The sequence below is a fragment of the Lampetra planeri genome, chromosome 63 (assembly GCF_965212315.1).
Source record: "Lampetra planeri chromosome 63, kcLamPlan1.2.h2, whole genome shotgun sequence".
Taxonomy (NCBI): domain Eukaryota; kingdom Metazoa; phylum Chordata; class Hyperoartia; order Petromyzontiformes; family Petromyzontidae; genus Lampetra; species Lampetra planeri.
In genome coordinates this window covers 1,326,993-1,354,058 of record NC_136169.1, presented here as the reverse complement: position 1 = coordinate 1,354,058, position 27,066 = coordinate 1,326,993, and the positions used below count along the sequence as shown (strand labels likewise).

General features: G+C 49.1%; 1 protein-coding gene across 1 annotated transcript; it reads right to left on the bottom strand.

Moving 5' to 3' along the window:
- Positions 1-6,648: 6,648 nt before the first annotated feature.
- Positions 6,649-25,190, bottom strand: LOC144736895 (transcription factor E2F4-like). Its single transcript, XM_078619560.1, has 10 exons — positions 25,036-25,190; positions 22,443-22,552; positions 21,511-21,669; positions 19,974-20,020; positions 18,490-18,554; positions 17,078-17,657; positions 15,462-15,578; positions 13,404-13,433; positions 12,601-12,645; positions 6,649-11,194 (listed from the first exon to the last, which is right to left on the bottom strand). Exons 1-10 carry the CDS (start codon positions 25,168-25,170, stop codon positions 11,079-11,081), a joined length of 1,404 nt encoding a protein of 467 aa, XP_078475686.1. The 5' UTR covers positions 25,171-25,190; the 3' UTR covers positions 6,649-11,078.
- Positions 25,191-27,066: the final 1,876 nt, after the last annotated feature.

The window sequence follows — 27,066 nt, the reverse complement described above, 5'->3', positions numbered from 1 at the left end:
GGTGTGGGGGGGAGGGTGAGGGGTGAGTGAGAGGGGAGGGTGAAGGGTGAGTGAGAGGGGAGGGTGAAGGGTGGGTGTGGGGAGGGTGAGGGGTGGGGGGGGGGTGAGGGGAGGGTGAGGGGTGAGGAGTGGGTGGGTGAGGGGTGGGTGGGTGGGGGGGGGTGAGAGGTGGGTGAGGGTATGGGGAGGGTGAGGGGTGGGTGAGGGGTGGGTGAGGGGTGGGTTATAGGTGGGTGAGGGTGAGGTGAGTGGGTGGGTGAGGGTGAGGGGTGGGTGAGGATGAGGAGTGGGTGGTTGAGGGGACGAGGGTGAGGGGTGGGTGGGTGAGGGGAGTGTGGTGGGTGTGGGTAGGGTGAGGGGTGGGTGAGGGGAGGGTGAGGGGTGGGTGAGGGGAGGGTGAGTGGTGGGTAAGGGCAGGGTGAGGGGAGGGTGAGGGGTGAGGAGTGGGTGGGTGAGGGGAGTGTGGTGGGTGTGGGGAGGGTGAAGGGTGGGTGAGGGGAGTGAAGGTGAGGAGTGGGTGGATGAAGGTGAGGAGTGGGTGGGTGAGGTGAGTGGGTGGGTGAGGTGAGTGGGTGGGTGAGGTGAGTGGGTGGGTGAGGTGAGTGGGTGAGGTGAGTGGGTGAGTGGGTGGGTGAGGGGTGGTGGGTTAAGGGAGGGGTGGGTGAGGGGAGGGTGAGGTGAGGGGTGAGGAGTGGGTGGGTGAGGTGAGTGGGTGGGTGAGGTGAGTGGGTGAGGTGAGTGGGTGAGGTGAGTGGGTGGGTGAGGGGAGGGTGAGGTGAGGGGTGAGGAGTGGGTGGGTGAGGTGAGTGGGTGGGTGAGGTGAGTGGGTGAGGTGAGTGGGTGAAGTGAGTGGGTGGGTGAGGGGAGGGTGAGGTGAGGGGTGAGGAGTGGGTGGGTGAGGTGAGTGGGTGGGTGAGGTGAGTGGGTGAGGTGAGTGGGTGAGGTGAGTGGGTGGGTGAGGGGAGGGTGAGGTGAGGGGTGAGGAGTGGGTGGGTGAGGTGAGTGGGTGGGTGGGCGAGGGGAGGGTGGTGGGTGAGGGAAGGGTGAGGTGAGTTGGTGGATGCGGGGATGGTGAGGGGTGGGTGAGGAGTGGGTGGATGGTGGGTGAGGGGAACGTTTGTGTTTGACGTTGTTTCGACATTCGGTTTCGATGATGGTGAGATTGGTTGTTTTAAATTAGTTTAATAAATAAATCGTGCCTGTCGCGTTGTTGATTGTATTTGGTAGTTACGTTTGGTGTGGGGGGTGTAGAGTTGTAATTACCACTACTTATGCGCGCCCGCGACAATTAGTAACGGCAATTAAAATAGGCGTTAGGGGCCGTCCATAAATGACGTCACGCGATTTTGGACGATTTTTGACCCCCCCCCCTCGTCACACGGCGTCACAAAGTCAGACCCCCCTTCAAATATGACGTCACAAAGCTCTGCCCCCCCCCTCCCAAAAAAATGAAACATGCTTCAAATCGCTTTAAACTATTGTCATTGTAGTGCGTATTTAATGTGGCGCTGCACTCTGATGTTGTCGGAGAAAACATTTATTAAAAAGTATATTTAATTAAGTAGAACGTGTTGTCTATATTTATTTAAAGTTGCGCATTTTGATGTGACGTCACATTTCTCAACCTCCCCCCCCTCGTCACACATCGTCACAAATGCCTGACCCCCTCCCCCCCTAGGTCCGTGACGTCATTTATGGACGGCCCCTTATCGCGAATATGCCACCTTCGAATGTTACGGTTGGCTAAGTAGGGTGCCAAAGAAGTTCAACATCCATCGCCACTCGATCCCCGTACAGATGGAAACAGACGGCAATTCGTCCAATTGCTGTGCTGCAATCTCCCGACGAACCAGGGTTATGGCACCTCGACGCCAACGCGAAGGGAGTTTCACAACATCTGTGCGTGCGGTGATCCACCAATCCCTCACTGCTGCTGCTGATGTTGGCCGCTGCCTCCACACTGGGATTTTTGCACACAGCGTTGTAATACGGTGGGGGTTTAAATTTCGAATTAAAGCTTTCGCGACTGCAGGGATTCATCTTCTTGGTTCTTTCGGTAAAGTCACGTAGAATGGAAATAATACACATAAAACAATAAAATTAGAGAATTAAATAATTAGCTTGTTTTATTATGTTTTATTTTTATTATTTTATTATTTCAATTCTACGTGACTTTAAATAATAATCGTATTTTATTATGTTTATTTTTATTATTTTATTATTTCCATTCTACGTGACTTTACCGAAATAAGAAAATTAAATAATTATCTTATTTTATTATGTTTAGTTTTTATTATTTTATTATTTCCCTTCTACGTGACTTTACCGAAAGAACCAAGAAGACGGTGGGGTTTTTTTGAAGATTTGCTGGTTTTTCCAGGATATTTCTGTTGCGCGTCGGCCCTTTAAGATGTTTCTCTGTTCATATTTTGTTTGTTGCGGTTGCACCCGACTCAAGAGCCGCATGGCTCACAGGGCCATCTCCATGCATATAAAAGGCAAAGTTGTAATTATGTGTGTCTGTTCAAAATGTTCAGCGTACTTCCCGACATGCAACAAACTTGAAATTTGCCATGTGGGTACTTTCCAGACTGTACACCATGCACAAATTATTAAAATTGACTTTTGTGTTTTTTTTTGGGGGGGGGAGCTCAATAATGCATTTTTTTTTTGCACGGCAAGTGAGCTGTGACGTCAAATCTGTCACGTGACCCGCGCACGTGGAAGCGTAACGCATTGTAGTGTAGCGGGTAGCGCTACGCTGCGCTACGAACCCGGCGACCCGAGTTCGATTCCCGCTCACGTCCACAACCGGTGACGATTATTTGAACCGGTCTTGGGCCTCCCCTAGGTCGACTCAGCCTTAAACAAGTAACTGGTGTGTTGTGCGTGAACATCGCCACTGGGGAGACAAAGGTGGCCGGGCGTGGTGAATCCAAGTCCCGGGCGAAGCCGGGTAGTAAAGCTCGTACCTAATAAACCAAACTTGAAACTTGGATTACAGGCAGCCACCACTGCCCGGCAAACAGATGACATCGGACAGCTTGTGAGATTACACTCAGTGATCAACGCATATCGGGGAAAAGTAGCCGTACAAGGAGATTTTCTCTCACAAAAGTTACTAAGTGACAGCAGTTTTCCAAACATCTCCGATTTGTTGAATACAGGCATTACGTGGCGAGATGTGATCTTCCTTGCGTGGGATGCAGGCCAGGGGTTCGATTCCGACCCTGACCCCTGAATATTTGTAGTTTGCATGTTCTAACCGTGGTCGCGTGGATTTTTCTCTGGGTCTTCCCGTATTTTTACACGCTTTCTATGAACTCACTCTGTCTGTTCTTGTCGTATCCTCAAATCTTGTAACTCAATTTTAACCCACTTCCCAATGCGCTATCGACTGCAAACTTGGTATACTTATGTCACACTGATGGCAATACCATATTCTATCATAAAAATAAATTTAAACTATCTTTTTACACGCTTTCTAGGAACTCAGTCTGTTGTTGTTGTTGTCGTCGTATCCTCAAATCTTGTAACTCAATTTTAACCCACTTCCCAGTGTGCTATCAACTGCAAACTTGGTATACTTATGCCATACTGATGGCAATACCATATTCTATCATAAAAAATAAAGTATTTTTAAAGATTATTTTTATGTTATGTTTCGGCTTGGGTCTAATTGTCCACGCTCAACTGACGTTGGCTGTAAATCACCACGCTCACTTACGTTATGGCAAGCTTCGGAGCCACTTCCTGGAGTCGTGGAGTTTTGCCATTACGAGTACGGTACATTTCATTCAAGCGTGTTTTTAAAAAAGTATTTTCAAATATTACTTATTTCCTCCGCACTGAGAAACATGCCTTTCGGGCATATGGTCGCTATAAATGTCCCCACGAGAAGCCAATAAGTTGGGCCATCATTTGTGGCTAGGTCGCTGTCGTAAAAAAGTGATTGAACTCAGTGGGCCTTACCTGCTAAATTATTTTAAGACGCTGCTCTTCCACGCAGCAGCATGGAGGCCCTGATGCAGTTCAGAATCTTTGATACATATGTAGTAACTAACTCGGAGACGATAAGACTTGGAGGCACTTCTTTATTAACGAGCACCATCGGGATTAACACACTTAATACTTAGTCCATTTATTATCGGCGACGCTACTCAGCTAAGACAGCTGGTAGGCTGTTTGACTAGCGGCACCCAGAGATGGTAGAGACGGAGAGGACGACGAGAAGAATGGCAGTCCCGTTGAGCCCCCACAGGGGCCCCTCTTATATTCTTAGGTTTTTTCGGTAAAGTCACGTAGGTTAAAAATTAAAATTAATAAAAGTAAAATAAAAATAAAATAAAAATCACGACGTTTCGGAGGCAACACAAGCCTCCGTCTTCAGGTGGAACCGTCACAGCACGCTTGCTGTATCAAGTAAATGAGAGATTCCAAGAGATACTACTCCGTATATATACTGGTTGAGGGGGGGGGGGGGGTTGGCCAGGACAGGCCCCCTTTTTATTATTATGGTAAGGTGCGGCTTGAGACTACGGCTAGTCTACATAACAAAGGACTGAGCCTTTATTATGGTAAGGTGCGGCTTGACACTACGGTTAGTCCACATAACAAAAGACTGAGCCTTTATTATGGTAAGGTGTGGCTTGAGACTACGGCTAGTCTACATAACAAAGGACTGAGCCTTTATTATGGTAAGGGGCGGCTTGACACTACGGTTAGTCTACATAACAAAGGACTGAGCCTTTATTATGGTAAGGTGCGGTTTGAGCCTACGGCTAGACTACATAACAAAGGACTGAGCCTTTAATATGGTAAGGTGCGGTTTGACACTACGGCTAGTCTACATAACAAAGGACTGAGCCTTTATTATGGTAAGGTGCGGCTTCAGACTACAGTTAGTCTACATAACAAAGGACTGAGCCTTTGTTATGTAGACTGGCTGAGAGGGGGGGGGGGGGGTGCCAGAGTTGTTAAAGTGCCCCTCTTATACTGTCAGCGTGGCCTCGCTCCGCCCCCAGCCACGCCTCCTTTCTGGAACCTACCAGCGGGTTTCTGGTGTGCCCCATCTGTGACCTTTCCCCGAGACCCCCCTCTCGTGTGTAGCCTGGCCTGCTGACGTCGGGATAGCCCTCGGTAAGGTAAAAGTTGAACGGTAAACAAAAACAAGACTACCTTTACCCTACCTTTTACCTTACCACAATGCAATCGCTCTACTCTACCTTTTACCCTTTAGCAGGTAAGGTAAAAAATTAACCCGTATATAAATCCTTTATATGCGTGGCATCGGTTTTATTTTATTATTCATTTCTTCAGTAAGAGTTTCATTTTTATCACATCGGTATTTTAAATTAAATTACATTTTTTTTTCCTAAAAAGTGGAAAATTTTGGAAAAAAATTTTCACGAAAATAAATTGTCACGCACAACGAGTCTGTGTGCAAAATGTCAGCTCGATTGGATCACGGGAAGTGGGTTAAAAAACGACCGAAAGATTTGCACGGTCGTAAGCGCGCAAGCAAGTGAACTTAATATAAAGGATTTAAAAAGCAACGAGCCTACCTTTAACGTAATCCCATACAAATTATCTGATTACCTTACCTTGCCGAGGCCAACGTCGGGACTGCCGCACGCCGCAGATCCCCTTTTCTGCCAGCAGCCAGCGCTATGCCACTACACATATATACTGGAGGAATCCGGTGAGCTATTAAGCTCTTTTTATCTCACAGATGTCCGGGGTGGGGGTCAGAAAGTTACAAACGAAGATGTCTGTTGGAGCAATGCAACTGAGCAATTGAAACACAACAGTGTGTTTGTGCATATTACAGAGCATTTGTTGAAGGACCGAGATCAAAATGTTGACAGGCAAGCCCAGGGATGATAAGAGCACTCAGAAAATGAACACTTTATTACAATAACCGATGTAGCAATGTGGTCAAGGTGGAAAGTGTCTGATGAAGTTCGTATTACCACCTGCTACCTGGATAAGACACGAGGACACCGACGATAGGAAATTGAAACGCTGAAAAGTGTGCATGGAGAAACAGAGAGAGGAACAAAGTCGATACACTCAGATGTAAACAAAAACATTAAAAATGGACTGTGTACGAGTTGGAGCTTGCCATGTAGTAGTAGGGTCTCACCGGCATTCCCATCCCTGAGCAAGTGTGCTCATGACCAGCTCTGGTTTGACAACGGAGGTCTCACTTCATATCAGTCGAGTGGCGTTATCGTTCATTTGGCTGCGCGACGCTGTGTGGAAGCTGCCTGGCCTCGTCGCTCCACACGAAGCTCTGGATCGTCTCCGCCATCATCACACCCTGGTCTCTACGACTGTGAAATATGGGTACCCTTTACGGAAACATCCGTGCGTGCGCTGGCTTGAAAAAACATTCAGACTGGCCCGCCTACAATCCATCTTAACTGGATTGTGCGAACTCACAAGATATGTGAAAGATCTGAACACGGTCCGATTGGCGTGCTCTTCTGGGAGGCGAAGTGAGGTTGGGCTGGTTGGGTCACATTACTTATACTTTCTAATGTACACAGATTGAAAAAAATGTTCTCACGTGAAACCCTCCACGCATTCTTGGCACAACTCTAAGTAACGGTCACGTGCCCACTAACGAACAGACTGCAGGCAAAATTAATCAAATTAAGCTTTATTACTGACTTTACAAACACACCCCCTTGAGCCACACATACACTGTGTACAATATAGCATCCACAGACATGACACGCCTTGGTCTGTCGGCTGCTGGTGAAGCCATGCACCAACAAGGTCATCGCCAGCGGCTCCAGACAGGGCTACATCTTCATCATCACTTCGTGCCCGACTCTGGATAAACTTACGACTGTGGTGATCGCACACGACATGATTACACCGCACATGGCATTACACTACACACGACATGCGTGTGCGCGCGCGCTCGCCAGGTGTGTTCCATGGCACCTTCCAGCATCAGTTGGATCCTCTGCCGTGAAGCTCTCTCCACATTGCCTCCCCCTCCCCACCATGATTACTGGGAGAGTGGGGATGTAACGATTCATCAAAACGGCAATTGAACCTTATGGCGGGACCCCAGGGTCCCGAATAAACGGAACTCAAAATCGCAATTAATTTATTGCCATGTCGTCCAAGCGCAGCTAGGACGAATGCGCAGAAGAAACAAAACTTTGAAACGTTGATTAGCGCATCGTGTAGAGCTCGTCGAGAGGAATAGATTACCGTATCGTTCGCCTTCAACAGACATAAAATGACGTCGCAACGCAGTTTATGTGAGAGCCGGGGACTTATGGGACCTTGGGGTCCCGCAATAAGGTTCAATTCAACGCGCACACAGCACGTACGAAGCTGAAAACATCGATTCTTAGGCGATTAGATCCACGTGGCCGAGCGGCAGGACATTCCGTCACTTGTTTCTGAGGTTCACACGGTTCGAATCCAGAGGCCGCCCCGATTAATAATGCAGCATGAACCACAATAAAAAATATATACTACCCGCCGGCTCTGCTTCGCCGAAAGTGGGACATTTAAAAAAAAAAATCACACGTTTGAAAATTAAAATGAAGGTTTAAAATATAAATATCAATCGTCGGCCGCAAATGCGAAACATCTTGGGAGGAGCCTCCAGATTAGGAGTTTTGGGACCCGGCGATGCTTTCCTGAGTAAACGAGCGTGATCATAATAAAATGCGTCGCGAGCTTAGAGAATCGATGGTTCAAGGTATCGTTACACCCCCTAATCGCCGCTACCGTCTTCAATGTGACCAGGTGCGATGGTCCACCCATAGGCAGTGCCACTAGTTAAGTAAATTTCCTTTAACCAGGTAAGAACTCTGTAGAGATCAGGGAGAAGCTCAATTGCAAGAGTGAGCTGGGGGGCAGGAGGAACGATGCCCCCCCTCCCCTTTGCAATGGGTAACCAACAGACTTGAACCCTCCCCACTAAAAATGCAAATGCTCACGGGGTAAGTGAGCGGCCTTCGCAGTAGTCAAAATAAAACGTATTAACGCAATACCTACGTTGCACCGAGAATGCAATATACGTACTCGAGATGATTTTTACACTCCACACCGGAGCATCCCAAACTGGTGTTGAACCTAGCCTTTCTCGGAGAGGCGGCAACCACCTGGGGGCAGCACTCGCCGCAGGGAAGAACATGTAATTCCCGTCACAACGTTTGATTTGTTTAATTAAAATATTTTCGTTTGCTGTAATTATTACTCGATAAACATTAGCGAGTATCAATTACAACATTTGAAGTTGTTATAACTTTAAGGAGCAATGCTGCACAATGTGGGCATTCGAATTTGCATCCTTTGCTACAGTGATCCGTGCCACTCGGCTACGGCTCCTCACAAAAAAACTGGCTTTTAATACCCCTGGGGAAATACATGCAGTAACCTTAGCTCCCCCCCCCACACCCCCATAACAGTGGCAGCCTCCCACCACTTAAAAAAAAAAGTGGCACCGCCAATTGGTCCTCCCCACCACCTGATCCTCGCCGGCCCACACAAGAGCGGGCGGGTGACAGCGGCAGGTCTGGCCAGTGCCGTAGGCCACTCGACAAGTCTCACAAGCCAACCTTGGCACCCCCGTGTGGCCAGGGTCAGTACCTTCCTTGCTCTGTGAAATGTAAAGGCAGCGGCAGGGGCGGTGGTTGGTCGGTCAGCGCCACACGTGGCGGTCATCAGGCCCGTGGCACGAGCAGCGACGGCCTCACTCTTCCCAATAAGTGTCCGGAACCACGTCCCGTGCTTCGCCGCAAGGCCTCTTCTTTTACGAGAAGAAGACTCGGAGCAGCTTCGTGACCGTCCTGCAGAGTTCTCGTCTCCCACGGCCAAAAAGCTGCCCCCCCCCACCGCCCCCTCACCACCGTGCGGTGGGGCAGAGCCGCACGGTGGCACACGGCCAAAGCGACGCTCCGATTACAATGATAAAACCGCAGCAGTGACAACACACGCACACACACACACGGACACTTTCGGCCCTCGCCATTTGTTATAAACACACACCACGGACGCACATACGCGCGCTGCTTATTTTAAAGTAGAAAAATATGCCTTTACTATTACCGTATTAATATACACAATGGGACCGTCTACGCGGGGTGCGGTCCCGAGCTAATTACGAGAGTCTGGTATAAAACAATGCGAGAGGGACAGTCAACACACACGGGCAGGCCTGAATATACACACACGGGCAGGCCTGAATATACACACACGGGCAGAAGAGTGAATATACAGGCATGGGCAGGACAGTAAACACACACACACACACCCGGGCAGGCTTGAATATACACACATGGGCAGCTGCCATTCACCACCAAGTAGTGGTGACATCACCAGGGTGCCTGTGCCAGGCTAGGTGACATTTGGGGCTGCCTGGCGGAAGGTCATGGGACACACCTAAGTGTCATGAGTTGACTGACTCAGATGAATAGCAGATGCATCACGTGTGCCCCCTACTCTGCCAACAAGGGAAAGACGGTGAACACACACACACACACGGGCAGGGCAGTGAATATACAAGCGGGCAGGAGAGTGAACACACACACACACGCATGGGCAGGACAGTGAACATACAGGCCATGGCCAGGACAGTGAATGTACCAAAAGGCAGGACAGAGAACAAAAGACACATGGGCAGGACACTGAACATTCCAACGGGTCGGAGAGGCATCTGGCGCCATCTCGCTAAACTAACAAGTAAACCCGTAAAAACAAAGTTTTTCACTATAAATCCTTTATATGCGTGGCGGCTAGAGTCTTCTCGTCCTCTGGCTTGAGATGGCTGCCACCTATGGGTCAGATGATTGTCTGCCACCATTAAGCAATTGGTAATTAAATATTTAATTTGTTTTCCCTAAACAGTGTAAAATTTTGGAAAAAATTTTTCACGAAAATTTATTGTCACACACAACGAGTCTGTGTGGAAAATGTCAGCTCGATTGGATCACGGGAAGTGGGTTAAAAAACGAGCGAAAGATTTGCACGGTCCTAAGCAAGCAAGCGAACTTAATATAAAGGATTTAAACATATATTCGCCTGTGGAGGACGCGGGGATCGATCCCACGACCTTTGGCATGGGAAGCGAGGGCGCTACCAACTGCGCTACTCCGCCACGGCCTGTGGAGGGGTTACGCTCTGGGCTCCTACACTGTGACGTTCAGCCAAAGCCATGAATGAGTTGTATTTGAATAAATGTAAAATACATTTTTTTGCCAAAAAGTGTAAAACTTTTGAAAAAAAATTTCACGAACATTAATTGTCTCGCACAACGAGTCTGTGTGCAAAATGTCAGCTCGATTGGATCACGGGAAGTGGGTTAAAAAACGACCGAAAGATTTGCACGGTCGTAAGCAAGCAAGCAAGCACGCAAGCACGCAAGCAAGCAAGCGAACTTAATATAAAGGATTTAAAAATAACCACTCGTCATTGCTATGAAATCATTAGGTGAAGGTCTAAAAACAGTTAAGTGCTTAAAATTAAGCGGCTGTGGCCAGGCCTTGGGCCGCAGCTCGTTACGGGCAGTGCAGCTCAAGAGAGGGGAGTTTGAGGCTTGCTCCGACTCGGGTGTGGGGTGGAGGGGGTGGGTGGGTGAACGCGAGGGTAGGCGCGTAACAAGGTGAACACTTCCATGATCGGAGTCGTCTGTGTTGTACACTCACGCCACGCGGGGGCGTCGAGTTGAAAGTGAGCAGATCGTACATTCAGACACAGTACAAACGAGACGGCAGAAGTGACGGGTGAAATGCAAGTGACAGACAATAAAAATGAGGCTGACGGGAGAAACTGAGGGAGACAATAACAAATGAGGGAGACGGTACAAACAAGACAAAAAAATAATCGATTCTTCAATCCAATCGCGGCCCCCCACCCCACCGAATCACGACAACACGTCGAATGGCTATCGTCACCCGTGCCGATGACGAATCGTCACCCGCGCCAACGTGAGGCCGAGCCGATGGTTGGGAATGAATGTGGGCAGAGGGCCCCGTGATCAGGAGGTGAGAGGACAAGTGGCAGACGAGCGGGCGAGCGAGTGAGCGAGTGAGCGGGGGACGACCTCCTCACAGGTCGAGCAGCGGGATGTCGAAGAGGTCGCACAGGCCTTCGCTCTCGTCCAGGTTGAAGTAATAGTCCTGGTCGCCGGGCGGCGGGGAGAGCCGCAGCAGTGGGGAGAAGGCTGCAAGGCAGAGGATGCAGTTTAACACGGAGCAGTCGGCTTTCGCGACCAATATCATCCACAGCAAAGGATTTTGCGTAAGAGCGCGGTAAATATAAATGCGTGGTTCACCCACCACCACCCGACACGGCCAAAGTGTCAGGGTTTGTCACGTAAACAAAAGTGCCAATTAGTTACTAGTATAGTGTAGTGTATAGCAGTGTATAGTGTAGTGTATAGTGTAGTGTACAGTAGTGTATAGTGTAGTGTATAGTGTAGTGTACAGTAGTGTAGTTTATATTAGTGTGTAGTGTAGTGTATAGCGTAGTGTACAGTCGTGTAGTGTATATTAGTGTGTAGTGTAGTGTATAGTGCAGTGTACACTAGTGTACACTAGTGGTGTACGTTAGTGTGTAGTCTATTGTGTAGTGTATAGTGTAGTGTATAGTAGTGCGTAGTGTATAGTGTAGTGTATAGTGTAGTGTATAATGTAGAATATAGTGTCGTGTATAGTAGTGTATAGTTTAGTGTATAGTGTAGTGTACAGCAGTGTCGTGTATAGTCGTGTAGTATGTAGTGTAGTGTATAGTGTCGTGTATAGTAGTGTATAGTTTAGTGTATAGCAGTGTCGTGTATTGTCGTGTAGTATGTAGTGTAGAGTGTAGTGTAGTGTATAGTGTAGTATACTACTTCAGCACACCGGTGTGTTGCAGGCTAAATGCACAACATTTACAATTCGATTAGTTCGACGTTCTGCTGCCAATTACAGCCAGCTTCATCTGGTGATTTTACAGAATTGTGAACAAGTCTTCCTGTCTCGGTCTTCAATAGAGTCAAGGTGATGCCATTACCGTGAGCCTATCAGGTGTGAAGACCAGAGGGGGGGACTAAATATACTCAGATAAATCACAATGGGTTATGTCAATCTGAGAATATGCAGTACACCAATTACCAGTTGGTTTATTCACAGTTAACCAACATACGTGGAATGGTTTCAAACGTTCGTGACTGCAGGGATTCATCTTCTTGGTTCTTTACGTGACTTTACCGAAAGAACCAAGAAGATACGTGGAATGCTTTTTGTTTACGATGCACACACACACGCGCGCGCAGGCCCTTGTATGCCCCCCCCCCCACCCCCGGCGTCTCTCGCAGTCTATCCGACACCGTTGGTTCCCAAATTCCAGTCCGGATTGTCGTCAAGAAAGACTCGCTCTTTCAGGAGCGGTCTTGCCAAGTTTTCGCGGGAGAAGGCGACGTTGCGCGGTGTAAACCCAAATGAGTATTTTGCAGTGCCATTTTTCGGCATTGGGTCACCAACTTTGGCCGCGAGCGGGGAAACGAACTCGGGTTGCCGAGTTCATAGCAGAGTGCGCTAACCACTGCGCCACCGCTCCCCACCGGACCACGCACGATAGGACACTTACTGTCTACAGACATCAGCTCCTTCAGTAGCTCCGAGTCCACGACGTCTGCGGAACAGAGGGGAGGCACGAATCGGTGACAATTTCCCGTCAGCAATTGGCCAGCGAGCACCCACAATATCAACGATGACAACGAACGACTATGATTTGACTTTGCCGAGCCGCCCTCCTTCATGCTGCGGCGTCTTAGGGCACTTTACGCGTGATGAGCGACTTTCATTGCATCTCATCTCAACACATTGCAAAGGGCACCCCCCCCCCCAGCAAAAGCTGTCCCTGTGGGCACAAGGCGACTCAACACCTGCAATGCAATCGGGCATTAGTCTGCCAGTAGGGGGGGGATGAGGGGCGCAATCATTGCTATGTGTCATCCCAATCGAGTTATTTGCAGGTAATTTGACTAAATGTGGACCGTGACGCCACCACACAATGGCTTACAAGTTTTATAATGACGTCATGGGCTCTCTAACGTTCACTGTGAAGCAGCCGGCGCGGAGTGTTTTACGGTTAAGACACACCGCAGTATTGAGCAGGGCAGCCTCTGCAACGAGCGGAAAACGCGTCACACGCCGGGCCCACATCTCAAACCAGCGCCAAAGTGGTGCCAAACTGGACCGTCTGATCCGTGCTGGAAAGGCTCAGCTAAGGCCGTTAAAGGCATCGCCTTGGACGTGTGTGTGTGGGGTAGATCGTGAGCGTGTGCGGGGTACGTAGCGAGCGTGTGTGGGGTACGTGGTGAGCGTGTGTGGGGTACGTAGTAAGTGTGTGTGGGGTATGTAGCGAGCGTGTGCGGGGTATGCGCGTACCTTTCGCAAACTCAAACATGTCCTCGAACCCTGCAGGGCGGAAAAGGCATTGAAGAGGTCAGGCGTTTGGCCATCACTGCACTTTTAAACAGGCCGAGACTCTTCCTAGACAGCCCTGTATCTTGGGCCATCACACTACACCCCATCGGTAAAGTTAACACTTTACAGCATTTACACATTTAATCGTCGCCATCGTCAGCTACAATCAACCCACTGTTGGAGGAAGGCCTCCCCCAAAGTCGTCGCCACCTCTCGCAGCGCCGCGATGCAACGGTTCAACCATCACGCTCCTGCACACGAGCGGATTTTCATTGCTCCATCTCTCCGTTGGACGCCCTCTCGGGTGCGATCCCTCCTTTGGCTGCCACCAAAACATTTAGTCTTTACTACCGGCCATCGTCTCTACTCCTAGCGACGGGTCCTGTACAAGCCCACTACATTTTCGTAACAGTCAATATGGTGTCTGTGACGTGCCACTGTTCTCAAATCTATGGGTTCCTATTTGTCTCCAAGTGTAATTTCAAGCATGCAACCTTCCATGCTTCTCTGCGTAACTTTCAGATTTTGCTCTGCCCGATTCGTCAATGTCCTTATTTCACTCATTCCAAGTACTGCCAAGAAACTTGCCTGAAGGAATGAATGAGCGCACGTATGAGGCGCTGCAGTGGCGAGATGTTAACTACCTCGCCTGGTATGCAGGAGTTGATGGGTTCGGTCCGGACCCTGAAGTCTGAATATATGGAGTTTGTATGTCTCTCTCCCCGTGGTCAAGTGCATTTTTCTCCTGGTCCTCTGTTTTCCCCCTTCCCATTTAGAATCCACAGCACGCGTTTAAGAGTATTTGGCTACCGCTATAAATGTCCACGTGATAATAAGCCACTTCGCCGAGCTATCATCTGCGGCCAATTCGCTTCTGAAAGAGCTATATCAGCTCAGTGGGCCTTGCCTTGTAAACTTAAAATAGTTTTGTAGTTTATAGTTTTTGGACGCACGCTAAAGAAAAGCTTCTCCCGAACCCCCCTCCCCAACCCGAGCACGGCTTTTGCCAACCGTCGAGCCTGACCACTTCCCTTGCTGGCGCTTGGCCAGACCGCGTCTCCTGTCCACCAGCAACGGACAAACCACCAGAGAGGACTCAACCACTTGGCCGTTCATAAAGATGCACGGAGCACCTACGCCCAGCCCTTGGAGGAGCAGCAGCAGTGGCAGCAGTGGCAGCGCAAGCTGCGAGTGTGACCCGCCATCAATCAATGGTGACTCACACTCGCAGTTCGTCGAACGGTGCTCGTGAGGACCATGCACAGCCAGAGGTCGCAAATGGGTTTTGATTCCTTACCCGTACCCGTACCCGGCCGCACCAGGGTCGCAAACGGGTAGCCGTACCCGTACCCGGCCAGGTCCGGGTATCGGGTACCTGATTGCGACCTCTGGGATGAAGCCATGTTGCAGGCCCGGGTGGGTTGATTCTAGGAACTTGAATTGTGAGAAGAGACAAGACGTTGGGAAATGAGTGACAAACGGTGATTCACCAGTGACTCATGGCCTACCCGTACCCGTACCCGGCCGCACCAGGGTCGCAAACGGGTACCCGTACCCGGCCGGGTACAGGTAGCCGGGTATCGGGTAGGGTACGGGTATCGGGTACCTGATTGCGACCTCTGTGCACAACCCTTTCCTGCAATCCCACCGCTGAACGAGGGCCTCACCTGTGCAGTGCGGGTCCCTTATGGTGATTTGACCGCACTCGAAATTTTCCAACTCCGAAAATCCCACCACAAGTTACTCATTTGGGATGATGCACACAGCAGCAATCATTGCCCACCTACCGGCAGACGCACACGCCCCCCAGTCACTCTTACACAAACAAAATAAACGTGAAACTACCGACGACACACACACACACAGCGATTGAATTGGTAGAGGTACCAATTGGCTCTGTGGCAATTGTTGATAATGTGCAGCGCACACATTATCTACACAACAAGAGCAGGGACCCTCAGAAGCGGCGTGACACACGAAGAGCACGAGGCGGGCGGGGGGGTCTGCGTTTCTTTGTACCTTGGGAGCCCTCTGGCTTAATGGGCTGGAATGTGTGAGGTGGGGGCGCGTCGAGAGGGCCCCCCGCCGCCTGTGGCACTGCCACCTGCATAGAGCTCGCGCCAGGCACCCCGCCGTCTGTCCAGCGCAGACACAACAAAGAGACAAAGATCCTAGATTTGAAGCTTTCGTGACTGCAAGGATTCATATTCGTAGGTTTTTTCGGTAAAGTCACGTAGGTAAACAGACAACGAGACAAGAAGTCACAGCTTCTCGAGACGCTGGCCGTCCTAAAGAGATGCCGAGATAACCAGGTAATACCCATCGCTTTCACACAAGGACTGTTTTCTTGGAATTTCTCTCACTTGATACAGCTATCGTGCTGTGACGGTTCCACCTGAAGACGGAAGCTTGTGTTGCCTCCGAAACGTCGTGATTTTTATTTTATTTTTATTTTACTTTTATTAATTTAAATTTTTTTACCTACGTGACTTTACCGAAAAAACCTTAGAATATGAGACAAAGATCCCCACGTAGCCTTGAGCAAATTGTTGGGGCAAGCGCTGCGAGAGAGCATCCTACGAAAGCCGACATCACGCCGGCCACCTTTGTCCCCCCCAATGCCGATGTTCACACAATGCACCGGTTACTCATTAAAGGCCGTGTCGATTTAAGGGAGCGCACATGACCAGTTTAGCATTTCATCAGCGACGTTGGCTGCGAGTGGGAAACGAACCCGCATCGTTGGGTTCGTAGCAGTGTGCGCTAACCACCGTGCCACCGCTCCCCAACAAGCACGCACCGGTCACGGCAATCTCCTCTCTACGGTGTCACCATCTCATCCCACAGATGGAGTCAGAGCTCATGGGTCATACGTAGCTCAGTTCCGATACCAATAAAGGTCAATTCCCGCATGCGGTCGGGTGCTCGGATTTCTTTATCCTTGAACCTTTGTGTCACATCCACTGTCTGTTCTGTGGCCATATGGAACGCCCTTCCTTCCCATATTAGGAAGCCACTGCAGCCATGCACTTTTAAATCTAGATTGAAAACTCATTTCTGTATAACTGCTTTTTGTGTTTTAGTTTGTCGTCCTTCTCCCGCATCTCCAATTCGCACGGTTGGCTACGTACGGTGCGAGAGAAGTTCAACATACGTACACACTACTCTGATAATCCATAACCACTGACGAGTTAAATTTCGATTTAAAGCTTTCGTGACTGCAGGGATTCATCTTCTTGGTTCTTTCGGTAAAGTCACGTAGAAGGGAAATAATAAAATAATACAAATAAAACATATATATATACGCTGCCAAGCCTGGGGTGTTTCATTCAGACGCTGTCTTCCCGACAGACCTGTTCTTCACCTGAGGACTGCTGCTTGCGTTGTGGCCGAAACGTCGTGAGAATTATTTTATTATGTTTTATTTTATTATTTTATTATTTCCCTTCTACGTGACTTTACCGAAAGAACCAAGAACACTGACGAGTTATTGATGACCCCTGCTCAGGCTCTAACTTCGTCATCCACCTCCCTTTCCCCTAAGCGCTTCGCATACAAGTTTTCTTGTCTCCTCGTATGCGAGTATGGAGGGCGTGAAAAGTTGTGAGCGAGCGTGCCGGTGACACTGTGCACACCTGAGCCCAGGTCCAGTTTAGCGGCGGCGCATCCGCTCGGCTCTGCCGTCGCGGCTACGGCCCCCGCTGGGCCCCGGTCCCCCGAGCGCAGCCCTTCCCTCCGCCCCGGGCTCCCACGCCGCCACTCCGAGCCGCTCTTCCTCCGCCCTCCTCTCTCTTTCTCCTCCTCCTTCCCCTCCCTGCCGTTCTTTCCGCCTTTGCCGCCGCCCTCGTCCGCTTCCACGGCAGACGGCGCAGCCGGCATTGTTGGCAACCGTGGCCTCGCGTCGTCGCCGCCGCCGTCGCCGCCGGTGTTCGTCGCACCGGACGGGGCAGCGCTCGTCGCGATGGACAGCGCGGCCTCTTCCGCTTGGCTCGCGGCGGCGCAGCGGGCCTGCAGGGCCGCCGCAAACGCGCCATCGGTGGTCGGAGTGGCGGCGCGTGCCGGTGCCTCCCCCGCCGGCGGGGAGCAAGGCGGAGGCGGCACGGGGACCACGACGGGCGAGGAGCTGCTGCCGCTGTCCTTGTTCACCAGCAGGACGTTGATGGGGCCCGACTGGCTGCGCAGGTGGATTTGGAACTTGGATTGGCCGCCGGACACCTGTGCGCAGGAACGTAGGTGCGTACACACCCGCACAAATAAACACACGCATGCAGACACACATAAGCAATTCATATTTTTTAACACAAAGCAAGGTGCATGAGAGAATTTTTAGGTTAGATCGCGTAAATATAAACGTGTCGTTAAACCCGCCACCACCCGACACAGCTAATTAATAAGGTTTGTCGTGTAAACAAAACATGACAATTAGTTACCAACTCAGCACACCGGTGTGTTCGGGAGTAAACCCACAACATTTACAATTCGAGTATGACGTTTCGCCGGTAATTACAACCAGCCTCACCAGGCGACAGCCAAAAATGTGGAGAAATCCGCCTGTTTCGGTTTTAAATACAGGGGTAAATGTGATGTTGTCACTGTGAGTCAATCAGGGGTGAATGCAGTCCTATAAATTACAATGGATATCTATGATTAGTTGGCTTATTCATAGTTTTCGATTTAAAGCTTTCGTGACTGCAGGGATTCATCTTCTTGGTTCTTTCGGTAAAGTCCAAAAAAATGCTAATTTATACACAATGGATATTTTATATGCTGAATAACTATGAATAATACAAATAAAACATTGTATTATGTTTTATTTGTATTATTTTATCATTTTCCTTCTACGTGACTTTACCGAAAAAACCAAGAAGATTATTCATAGTTATTCAGCATATAAAATATCCATTGTGTATAAATGAGCATTTTTTTGGCCTAAAAATGTCTCAAATATGGGCCTCTGTCGTTTTTGGTATCAGCCAACACCGCACTCATCTCAATGCGGCACTTAAAAACTATGACAGGAAACATATATTTTTGAACAGGCACCTACATTGTCCGGGAAGGGCACCTCAAGCTCCGTTCCCACGGGGGCCTTGATGACGAGCAGTGTGTCCGCTGCAGGAGAAACATGTGCATTAGGGCGGTAGCACTCAATTAACCATGGCTCACCAGACTGCAACCACACACGCATCAATCGCTCGCCATGCATCGATCCAGCAATTCTTATTTTACACGTATCCCGGGCTCGCTATGCAAGCGTCAAATCGCGTGCATGAGTAACAATTATCGAGTATTTATGCAAATGTTATCGAAATGGTTAAAGAAAAAAAGGCTTTTCCCCTTCCGGCAAAATCACAGGTGTTAAGATGTTAAAACACCAAATAGACACCTGTTACAAGGCATCAAGTCTGTATTAATCACACATACTAAAACCTTGGATTGCGAGTAACTTGGTCTGCGAGTGTTTTGCAAGCCGAGCAAATTTTTTAAATAAATATTAATTTGATAAACGAGCGAGGACTTGCAATACGAGTAGTAGGTGTATACGCTTTGTCTGCCGAGCGTCACGTGATCACAACTGATATACGAGTGCTTTGGATTATAAACACGTTTCCGGAACGAATTATGCTCGCAATCCAAGGTTTTACTGTATGCCAATTTTAAATGCACTCTTCTTGAAATGTATTGGCCTACACCAGAGACAGCCTCCTGTATACTGGCAGGAGAGGTCCCGAAGATAAAACTGCTTAATCAGAAATTTCGATTTAAAGCTTTCGTGACTGCAGGGATTCATCTTCTTGGTTCTTTCGGGAAAGTCACGTAGAATGGAAATAGTAAAATAATAAAAATAACAAAACATAAAATAAAATCTTTTATTATGTTTTAACACGTAGAATGGAAATAATAAAATAATAAAATTAATAAACCATAATAAAATAAAATATTTTATTATGTTTATTTTTATTATTGTATTATTTCCATTCTACGTGACTTTACCGAAATTATACTTCGGTTACAGAAATATCAAACGGAAATAGGGTTACTCGTACTAATATGTAAACACACACGGATGGTTAGTTTAACACGTAGACTTTCGCGACCAATATTATAGACAGGGGTGATCCATATTAACTTTCTGGCGAGGCCACTTGGCAATTTTAATGCAAAAATTCTTGTCGTTTAGCCTCCACTTTTGAATTCCATTTCTGAATTTGCTGCCTGAAGCTCAGAGAAGTTCCAGCGTAACATCGTGCGTGGGTATTAAACATAGTCGTGAGAAGTCTTTATCAATAATAAATTTAGCGATGCATTGGCACGTGAAAATAATACCCGCGTAAAATAACCAAAGTCTTCTTGGTTCTTTCGGTAAAGTCACGTAGACTTTACCGAAAGAACCAAGAAGATGAATCCCTGCAGTCACGAAAGCTTTAAATCGAAAAATAACCAAAGCTTTCACGTTAAACGCGCTTCAGGATGTATGCACGTGTGCGCAACACACTCGCACACCACATATCAACAGAGTAACCAACTCACCACGGAAGCAGCGGCACAGGTCCTCGTAGGGCAGGTACGCCAGCGTGCAGGCCGTTAAGGAGCAGCTTGCGACAAGACAGCGCCGAACCCGTCCCAAGCCCTCGGCTACCAATACCGCTTAACGTCAACCGCGTCGATTCCCACGCGAGACTTGTGCCGGCTTTCTGATCCTCAACCCTACGAGTGTTTGTCCCGCTTGGTGGGGCCCGCTTTCCGGGTCCAACAGAGTCTTTCACCCATCTCCACGGTAACGTGCACCGAGGGTGGTTCATCTTTAAAAGGGGCGCTGTACAACGGTAATACGTGTGCCTGATGGCAAGGAGCCTGGGTTTGATTCCGAGTCAGACGGCCTTTCTGCGTGGAGTTTGTACGTCCCCCTCCTCTTCTGTATGAGTTTTCTCCAAATTCTGTGGATTCCTCCAATAGATACAAAAACATACCATGTAACCAGAATTGCTCAAACATCCCAATGCAAAGACAAATTGCTTGTAAATTACACAATTTGGGGTTACAGGTGGCGACATCACGCCCAACTTGTAAAAAACTAAAAAATATTGGCAGGACCCTCCTGAAAAAGGGTTTTGCGAGGCTTTCCTGGGCAAACAAGCGGAATCATAATAAGAAGCAGTCACATGCTCTCATGTCCTTGTCGACAACTTCTCGCAGAGTCCTCTTCTGCCTTCCCCTTAACATTCACTGTCTGAGCTTTCTATTATTCAATGGTATTTTTCCGACCTTCCGGCCGCACGTCCGAACCAGCTTCGGTCTATCCTCTCAACTTCTCGTCGATCGCCGCAACCTTCAATCGTCATCTCACTTTTTGTTTCTCAATGAAGGCTGTCGGCCAATTATACAGAACCCTAAGAATCCTGAATGTGTCTCTTTCTGGCTATGCGAGTCTTGTGCAACAGCACTGAACCCTAAGAATCCTGAAGGTACCTTCGTTTGCCATTCTGTCCATTGTAGCATTTATTGCGGTGTGCGCACATACAGTGACTGCAAATGTACGCATACTAATATTAATAACGTATATATCTGGGGCACTACGGTGGCGAGATGTTAACTACCTCGGCTGGTATACAGGAGGTCGTGGCTTCGATCCTGACACCTACTCTACATTTGGAGTTTGGATGTTCTCCCCGTGGTTGCGTGAATTTTCCTCCTGGTCCTTCCAGTTTTTCCTTCCACATTTAGGGTATTTGGCAGCTATAAATGTTCACGTGATAAGCCACTTCGTTGAGCTATAGTGTGTGGCCAGGTCGCTTCTGAAAAACAGCTATATAGCTCAGTGGGCCTTACCTGGTAAAATAAGAAATAGTTTAGTTATCTAATAAAAAAAATATGAAGACAAACTAAAATGAAACAAAAAATATCTGATGGATGTTTTGCAGACGTCAACATGTTCCCCATGCCGATGCACCTTCTAAATATTGACCAACGGAGACACACTTGGCTCGTCCGCCAAATGACAAAGGTTGGACACGTGGTTCCAGGCGGGGCGTGGCTGTAGGTGCGAGCGGGGCTGGGAGGATATGTGGCGTTGCCAGCATCCTCGGTGACGTTGCGGATGCTCTGCTGGACCCACGACCGCTGCGTCTCCAGCTCCTGCTCGCGTCGTTCCAGCTCCAGCATCTCGGCCTTGAGGCACACGAGGCGCTCCGACACCTCGCGCGTGTTGCAGCCTGGACCCAGTCCCCTGGCACGACGCAAGCAGAGAACAAGTAAACCCGTAAAAACTAAGTTTTTCCCTATAAATCCTTTATATGCGTGGCATCGGGGCGGCTAGAGTCCTCTCGTCCTCTGGCAGCATTAAACAATTGGTAATTAAATATTTAAAAAATTTTCCCTAAACAGTGTAAAATTTTTGAACATTTTTTTCACGAAAATGCATTGTCACGCACAACGAGTCTGTGTGCAAAATGTCAGCTCGATTGGATCACGGGAAGTGGGTTATAAAACGACCTAAAGATTTGCACGGTCCTAAGCAAGCAAGCGAACTTAATATAAAGGATTTAAAAAGATACCCGATGTAGCCTATATAGACTGTTAAGGAATGTGCAGCTAGCAAGCACCTGTTATTATTAGTACAATCATAATTTTTCGATTTAAAGCTTTTGTGACTGCAGGGATTCATCTTCTTGGTTCTTTCGGTAAAGTCACGTACAATCATAATCTCGTAGGTATCAAGGCCAACACAGTGCGTGCGCGCCCAGCACCAGGCCCTGCTGCGTTTGTCTCCCCGGTGCTGCTGTTTACGCAATGCACCAGGTACTCATTTAAGATTTAAGGCCGCGTCAAGCTAGGCAAGGCCCATACCCTATTTACATATTTGACACAATTGCTTGCCAAGGGTGAGAATCCATGACAGAAATAATGGAGCAATGAGACAGCTTGTGTGCAGGAGCTAGCAGGATTGTTAACACTGAAAGACCATGAGATGCCGATGATGGAGGAGAGGACCTTACTTACTTCCACTGGATGCTGTTTTTGGACTTCTTCTCAATGAGGCCGATTCCCTCCAGCACATTGGTAATGTCGTATATCCGTCTCTTCTGCCGCACGGCCAACGTGTCTGCAGCCTGGACTCCCCACACACACACATCGTCCACTTAACCCTTTACACCGCACGAATATATATGCTGTTAGTAAGCGCCTGTTTAGGCCGGAGGGGAAACTATAGGATGGCATACCGGTTCTGTTTTGTCTTCCATGTGCTGATATCTGAAAGAAATGAGCGCTACCACAATCTGGCAATGAGTGAATATCTTCAATTAAAATGTATAACGTGTGGTACGAACCCTTTGTCAATCCAACGCGAGATCAAGGCCTCTCCCACGCTGTGTTAGTCATGAGAATCGTTTCACCATACATCACCACACTAGTCAGTGCGGGTTGGAAAATGGGGACCGGACTGGTTCCGATATGGCTCGCCCCTGATGTTAGCCGTGGATCACAATCGAATGCAGGTCACCGGGTTCAGTGTCGTGCGGTAATCACTACGCCACCACCGCTCCACTCCCAATTCCTCGATTACGATGGCGAAAAAAACCTCCCTGCGTGACCTTTTCCTCTCTGGCGCTCTGCCACCCAGCCCAGCGGCGCATGCTGTTGGCAAACAGGCTCGGTCATTTACAGACGCCACATAACAAGCATCAGCAAGCAACGACACTGGCCGCGGTTTCCGTACGCCTTATCACGCTCACACCACTTTCAACGTGCAGCTCAGGACATAGCGGCCGCACTTGGCAGACCGAACACATGTAGCGCGACACGAGTGTGGCCACATCGCGACAAATCTCAATGGGCTGCAACAGTTGAAGACTGCAGAGACTATCCATTGACTTGCCCCCATCTCTCCCCTGTCAAAACTCACTCCAGTATTCCGAAACGTCGTGAATTTTATTTTTGTTTTGTTTTATTTTACGTTCATTAATTTTAATGTTTTTACCTACGTGACTTTACCGAAAAAACCTGAGAATATGAATCATTGCAGTCACGAAAGCTTCAAATCAAGAATTAACTCACTCCAGTACCTTCACCTACTCGCCTACCTCTTCCCCGTCATCTCAATATACTGTCCTACCTTGTTGTATTTTACCAGCTAAGGCTCACTGAGCTATGTAGCTCTTTTTTCAGAAGCAAACTGGCGACAAATAATAGCTCAACGAAGTGGCTTAGCACGTAGAAATAATATATAGCAGCCCAAAACTCTGAACGCATGTCAATTCTAAATGTGGAGGGGAAAACCAGAGGGGCCGGAGAAAAATCCACGCAATCACTGGGGAGAGAGACACGCAAACTCCAAATATACCTCTCTACTCCCCTCAACTCTCTGGTCTAGTAACAAAGGCCCTATACTGAAGCCCCCACAGTCAACCTTCGCTCAGTGGGAGATCACTCATTCTCTACTGCTGCACTATTCTATGGAACTCCCATCCCTAAGTGGTCCGTGCTGTCAAAACTCCCTGCTCTCGATCACGTCTGCCTTGGACTGTCTTTCTTTAAAAAAAAAAACATAAATGAGCACTTTTTCTGCACTGCGTCTCGAAAAACTTGCATATATGTCATTTAAATGTGCATTTAATTGTACTGCTGCATATGTATACACTATCACATCTACAAGGTGTATAATGTGGGAATGAATAACACCGGTGAGCTGGCTGCATACATCATCTTAATGGACTTCTGTAGCAAAAATGGAAACAAAAGTTCGTACACCTGTGCCAAACCACTCAAAACCCCAACCATGTTCCCAAGCCCTGAACCCCACACACAACGTGCAACGACGACGTTCCTGAACAAGTCAACCGAAACCCCAAAACGAACGTCTCTCTGTTCCTCGGACAATCTTGGCCTAGCGATTACAAGAACGAAAAAGGTTGTGAGCATCAGGAGGAGTCACCACCGTTGCCAATTCCTTTATTTAATCGACAAATCCAAAGTGCAACAGGCGCGCTGTGATGATGGAGCAATGGGGAGGAGGAGGAGGGGTGGGGAGAGCTCATTGCCATGACGACTCACGAACTCAACAGCAAGCCAGGGGCTCACAGACACGAGGTCTTATCTGCGGGTTCAAATGCGTTCTCGCCGACAAGATATTGCTCAAGGGGACCCCGTACAAGGGATTATACCCCCATCCCCCCAGCCCGCATCCTCTGTAAAGGGGTCGTATCAGTAGCCTCCCCTTGACAGAAGCCTGTCGTTGATTCAGCTGCCCTCGTTATGAGATGCGGATAAAGGCTCCTCCTGTTGGGGGCTTCCCCTGATCTCTCGTTCACGGGGTCTCTCGTACAGAGGGTCCCGCCAAAGGGGTCTCTGACAACGGTGACAACGGGTCTCGTCAGAGCGATTAAGTTCCATCAGCTTCAGCTCCAGCGCGCCCCCCCCCGACCCCCTCCGTGGGATCCGGCCAGGCCGCACGGCTCGCCTCGTCCCCCCGCGGAGAGTCTAGGAAAGACCGTAGGCTCCGCGGGCCTTCCCAAACAACACTGCCCGAGTTCGTGCCGCGCGACGCCCGCGAGCGAGTGACAGGGGCCCCAGGTGACGGGCGAGCGACACGCACCACTTTCAGGTCGAGCACGCCGTCCTTGGCCTCCTGCAGCAGCGACACGAACTTGGCGGTGAGGAGCCCCAGGCTCTTCTCGTGTCGGCTCGGCGTGCCCGAAACCCCCGGCCCGTCCGCCATGCCGCCCCGCATTCACGCCGCGATCACTGCGCATGCGCGGCGCTCTCAGATCATTTTATTTGCTAATACGGATAGGCACGCGAGGTGGGGGTGGGGGGTTGGTTGGTGGATGTCTGTCTGTGTGTGTAGATTTAAAGCTTTAGTGACTGTAAGGATTCATACTCTTAGGTTTTTTTCGGTAAAGTCACGTAGGTAAAAATAATAATAAAATAAGAATACATGAAAATGACTAAATTAAATCACAATAAAATAATAATAAATGAAAATAACTAAATTAAATCACAATAAAAAAGATAATAAATGAAAATAACTAAATTAAATCACAATTTTGTTCTTTTCATTTTTTTTATTATTATTCTTACCTACGTGACTTTACCGACAAAACCTAAGAGTATGTGTGTGTGTGTTGGAGCGTCCGTCTGCTACAGCAGAGGTGTGGGGAATTCCAACAAGACCTACATTTCTGCTTTATTGACCTGATCAATGCCTATGATACCATCAGTAGGCATGGGCTCTGGGTTGTTCCTCGTGCTTTCGGAGTCCCTGACCCTCTGCTCACGATCATTAAGGACCTTCATGATGGTGAGCGGGCCCGGGTAAAACTACGTGGCCGGGAGTCGGAGCCATTCCCTGTACACCTTGGGGTGCGACAGGGATGTCTTCTGGCTGCCACATTATTTAACATCTATTTTGACCACGTAGTTCGTGAAGCCTTCAATAGCTGTACCGGAGGAATTTCCATTTGGTACAGATATAATGGGAGGCTGATCGATGCCCGGGTGCGATCAAGGGATGGCTCCCTATTGGTCGACCACGTTATGTCTGCCGATGATTTGGTAATAGCTGCTCACTCAGAGGAGGAGTTGGAGACGCTGCTGCTGAGACTGGAGCGTGCCACTAAGAGGTGGGGCCTTACCATCAGCCCCACCAAAACTAAGCACCTGCCTGGGTATTTTGTACCATCGGACATTCCACCCCCACAACTCCCAATCGATGATGGGGCAGTTGTGGAGAGTGGAGAGTTTCCCATACCTGGGCAGTGTGCTTATGACCGGCTCCAGTTTAACAGCAGAGGTCTCACTCCGAATCAGTCGAGCGGCAATATCTTTTCATCGGTTGCGTAAGGCTGTGTGGAAGCTACCTGGTCTGTCGCTCTGCACGAAGCTTCAGGTCTTCTCGGCCACAGTCATTCCATCCCTTCTCTACGCTTGCGAAACGTGGACCCCCCTAATGGAACATCTTCGCCGGTTAGAAACATTTAGGCTGGCCTGCCTACGATCCATCCTGGGTTTAACCAGGCTGGATTGTGTGAGGAGCTCACAAATCCTTGAAAGATCTGGACAAAGTCCCATCGGTGAGCTCCTCCGGCAGGCAAGGCTGCGTTGGCTGGGTCATGTAGCCCGCATGCCCAGTCACCGCATGCCTAAACAGCTTTTGTTCGGCCGGATCGAGGGGGCTAAACGGGCGCGGCACGGGCTAGAGAAGAGATGGAGTGATGTGGTACAGGAGGACGTGGAGCTGAGTGGACTTGCCGATGACTGGTACCAGCGGTGTCAAGATCGGCCTCTGTGGAGGAGGCTCGTGAAGGACGCTACTGGGCAGTTGGAGACAGTCGCGCTCCAAAAACAATGGAAAGCGGAGGAGCGACGCTCACAACAACGAGCGGAGCGCCGGGTGGCTAAAGCACAGCAAGTTGGTACAGTAGGGGGCACAGGTGGTGCATCAGCCAGTCATCTCGGTCATCTCAGTCAGTCGACCCGTGGCACCTGCTGGGTCTGCCCCGTGACCTCCTGCCAAAGGGCGTTCGACACTTCACGTGGCCTCAAGGTGCACATGGCCTGGCACAAGCGTCGTGGTGACGTCACCGCCACTTCGTGGCGAATGGCGTTTGTTGTTGTTGTTGGGGGA

Coding starts and splice junctions, on each gene's coding strand:
- LOC144736895 (XM_078619560.1), bottom strand. CDS start 25,170: ATGCGGGGCGGCATGGCGGACGGGCCGGGGGTTTCGGGCACGCCGAGC. Junction 13,434..15,461: donor TAAGCCAGAGGGCTCCCAAG/GTACAAAGAAAC, acceptor TCCGCCCTGCAG/GGTTCGAGGACATGTTTGAG. Junction 11,195..12,600: donor GGAGCTGATGTCTGTAGACA/GTAAGTGTCCTA, acceptor TCTGCCTTGCAG/CCTTCTCCCCACTGCTGCGG.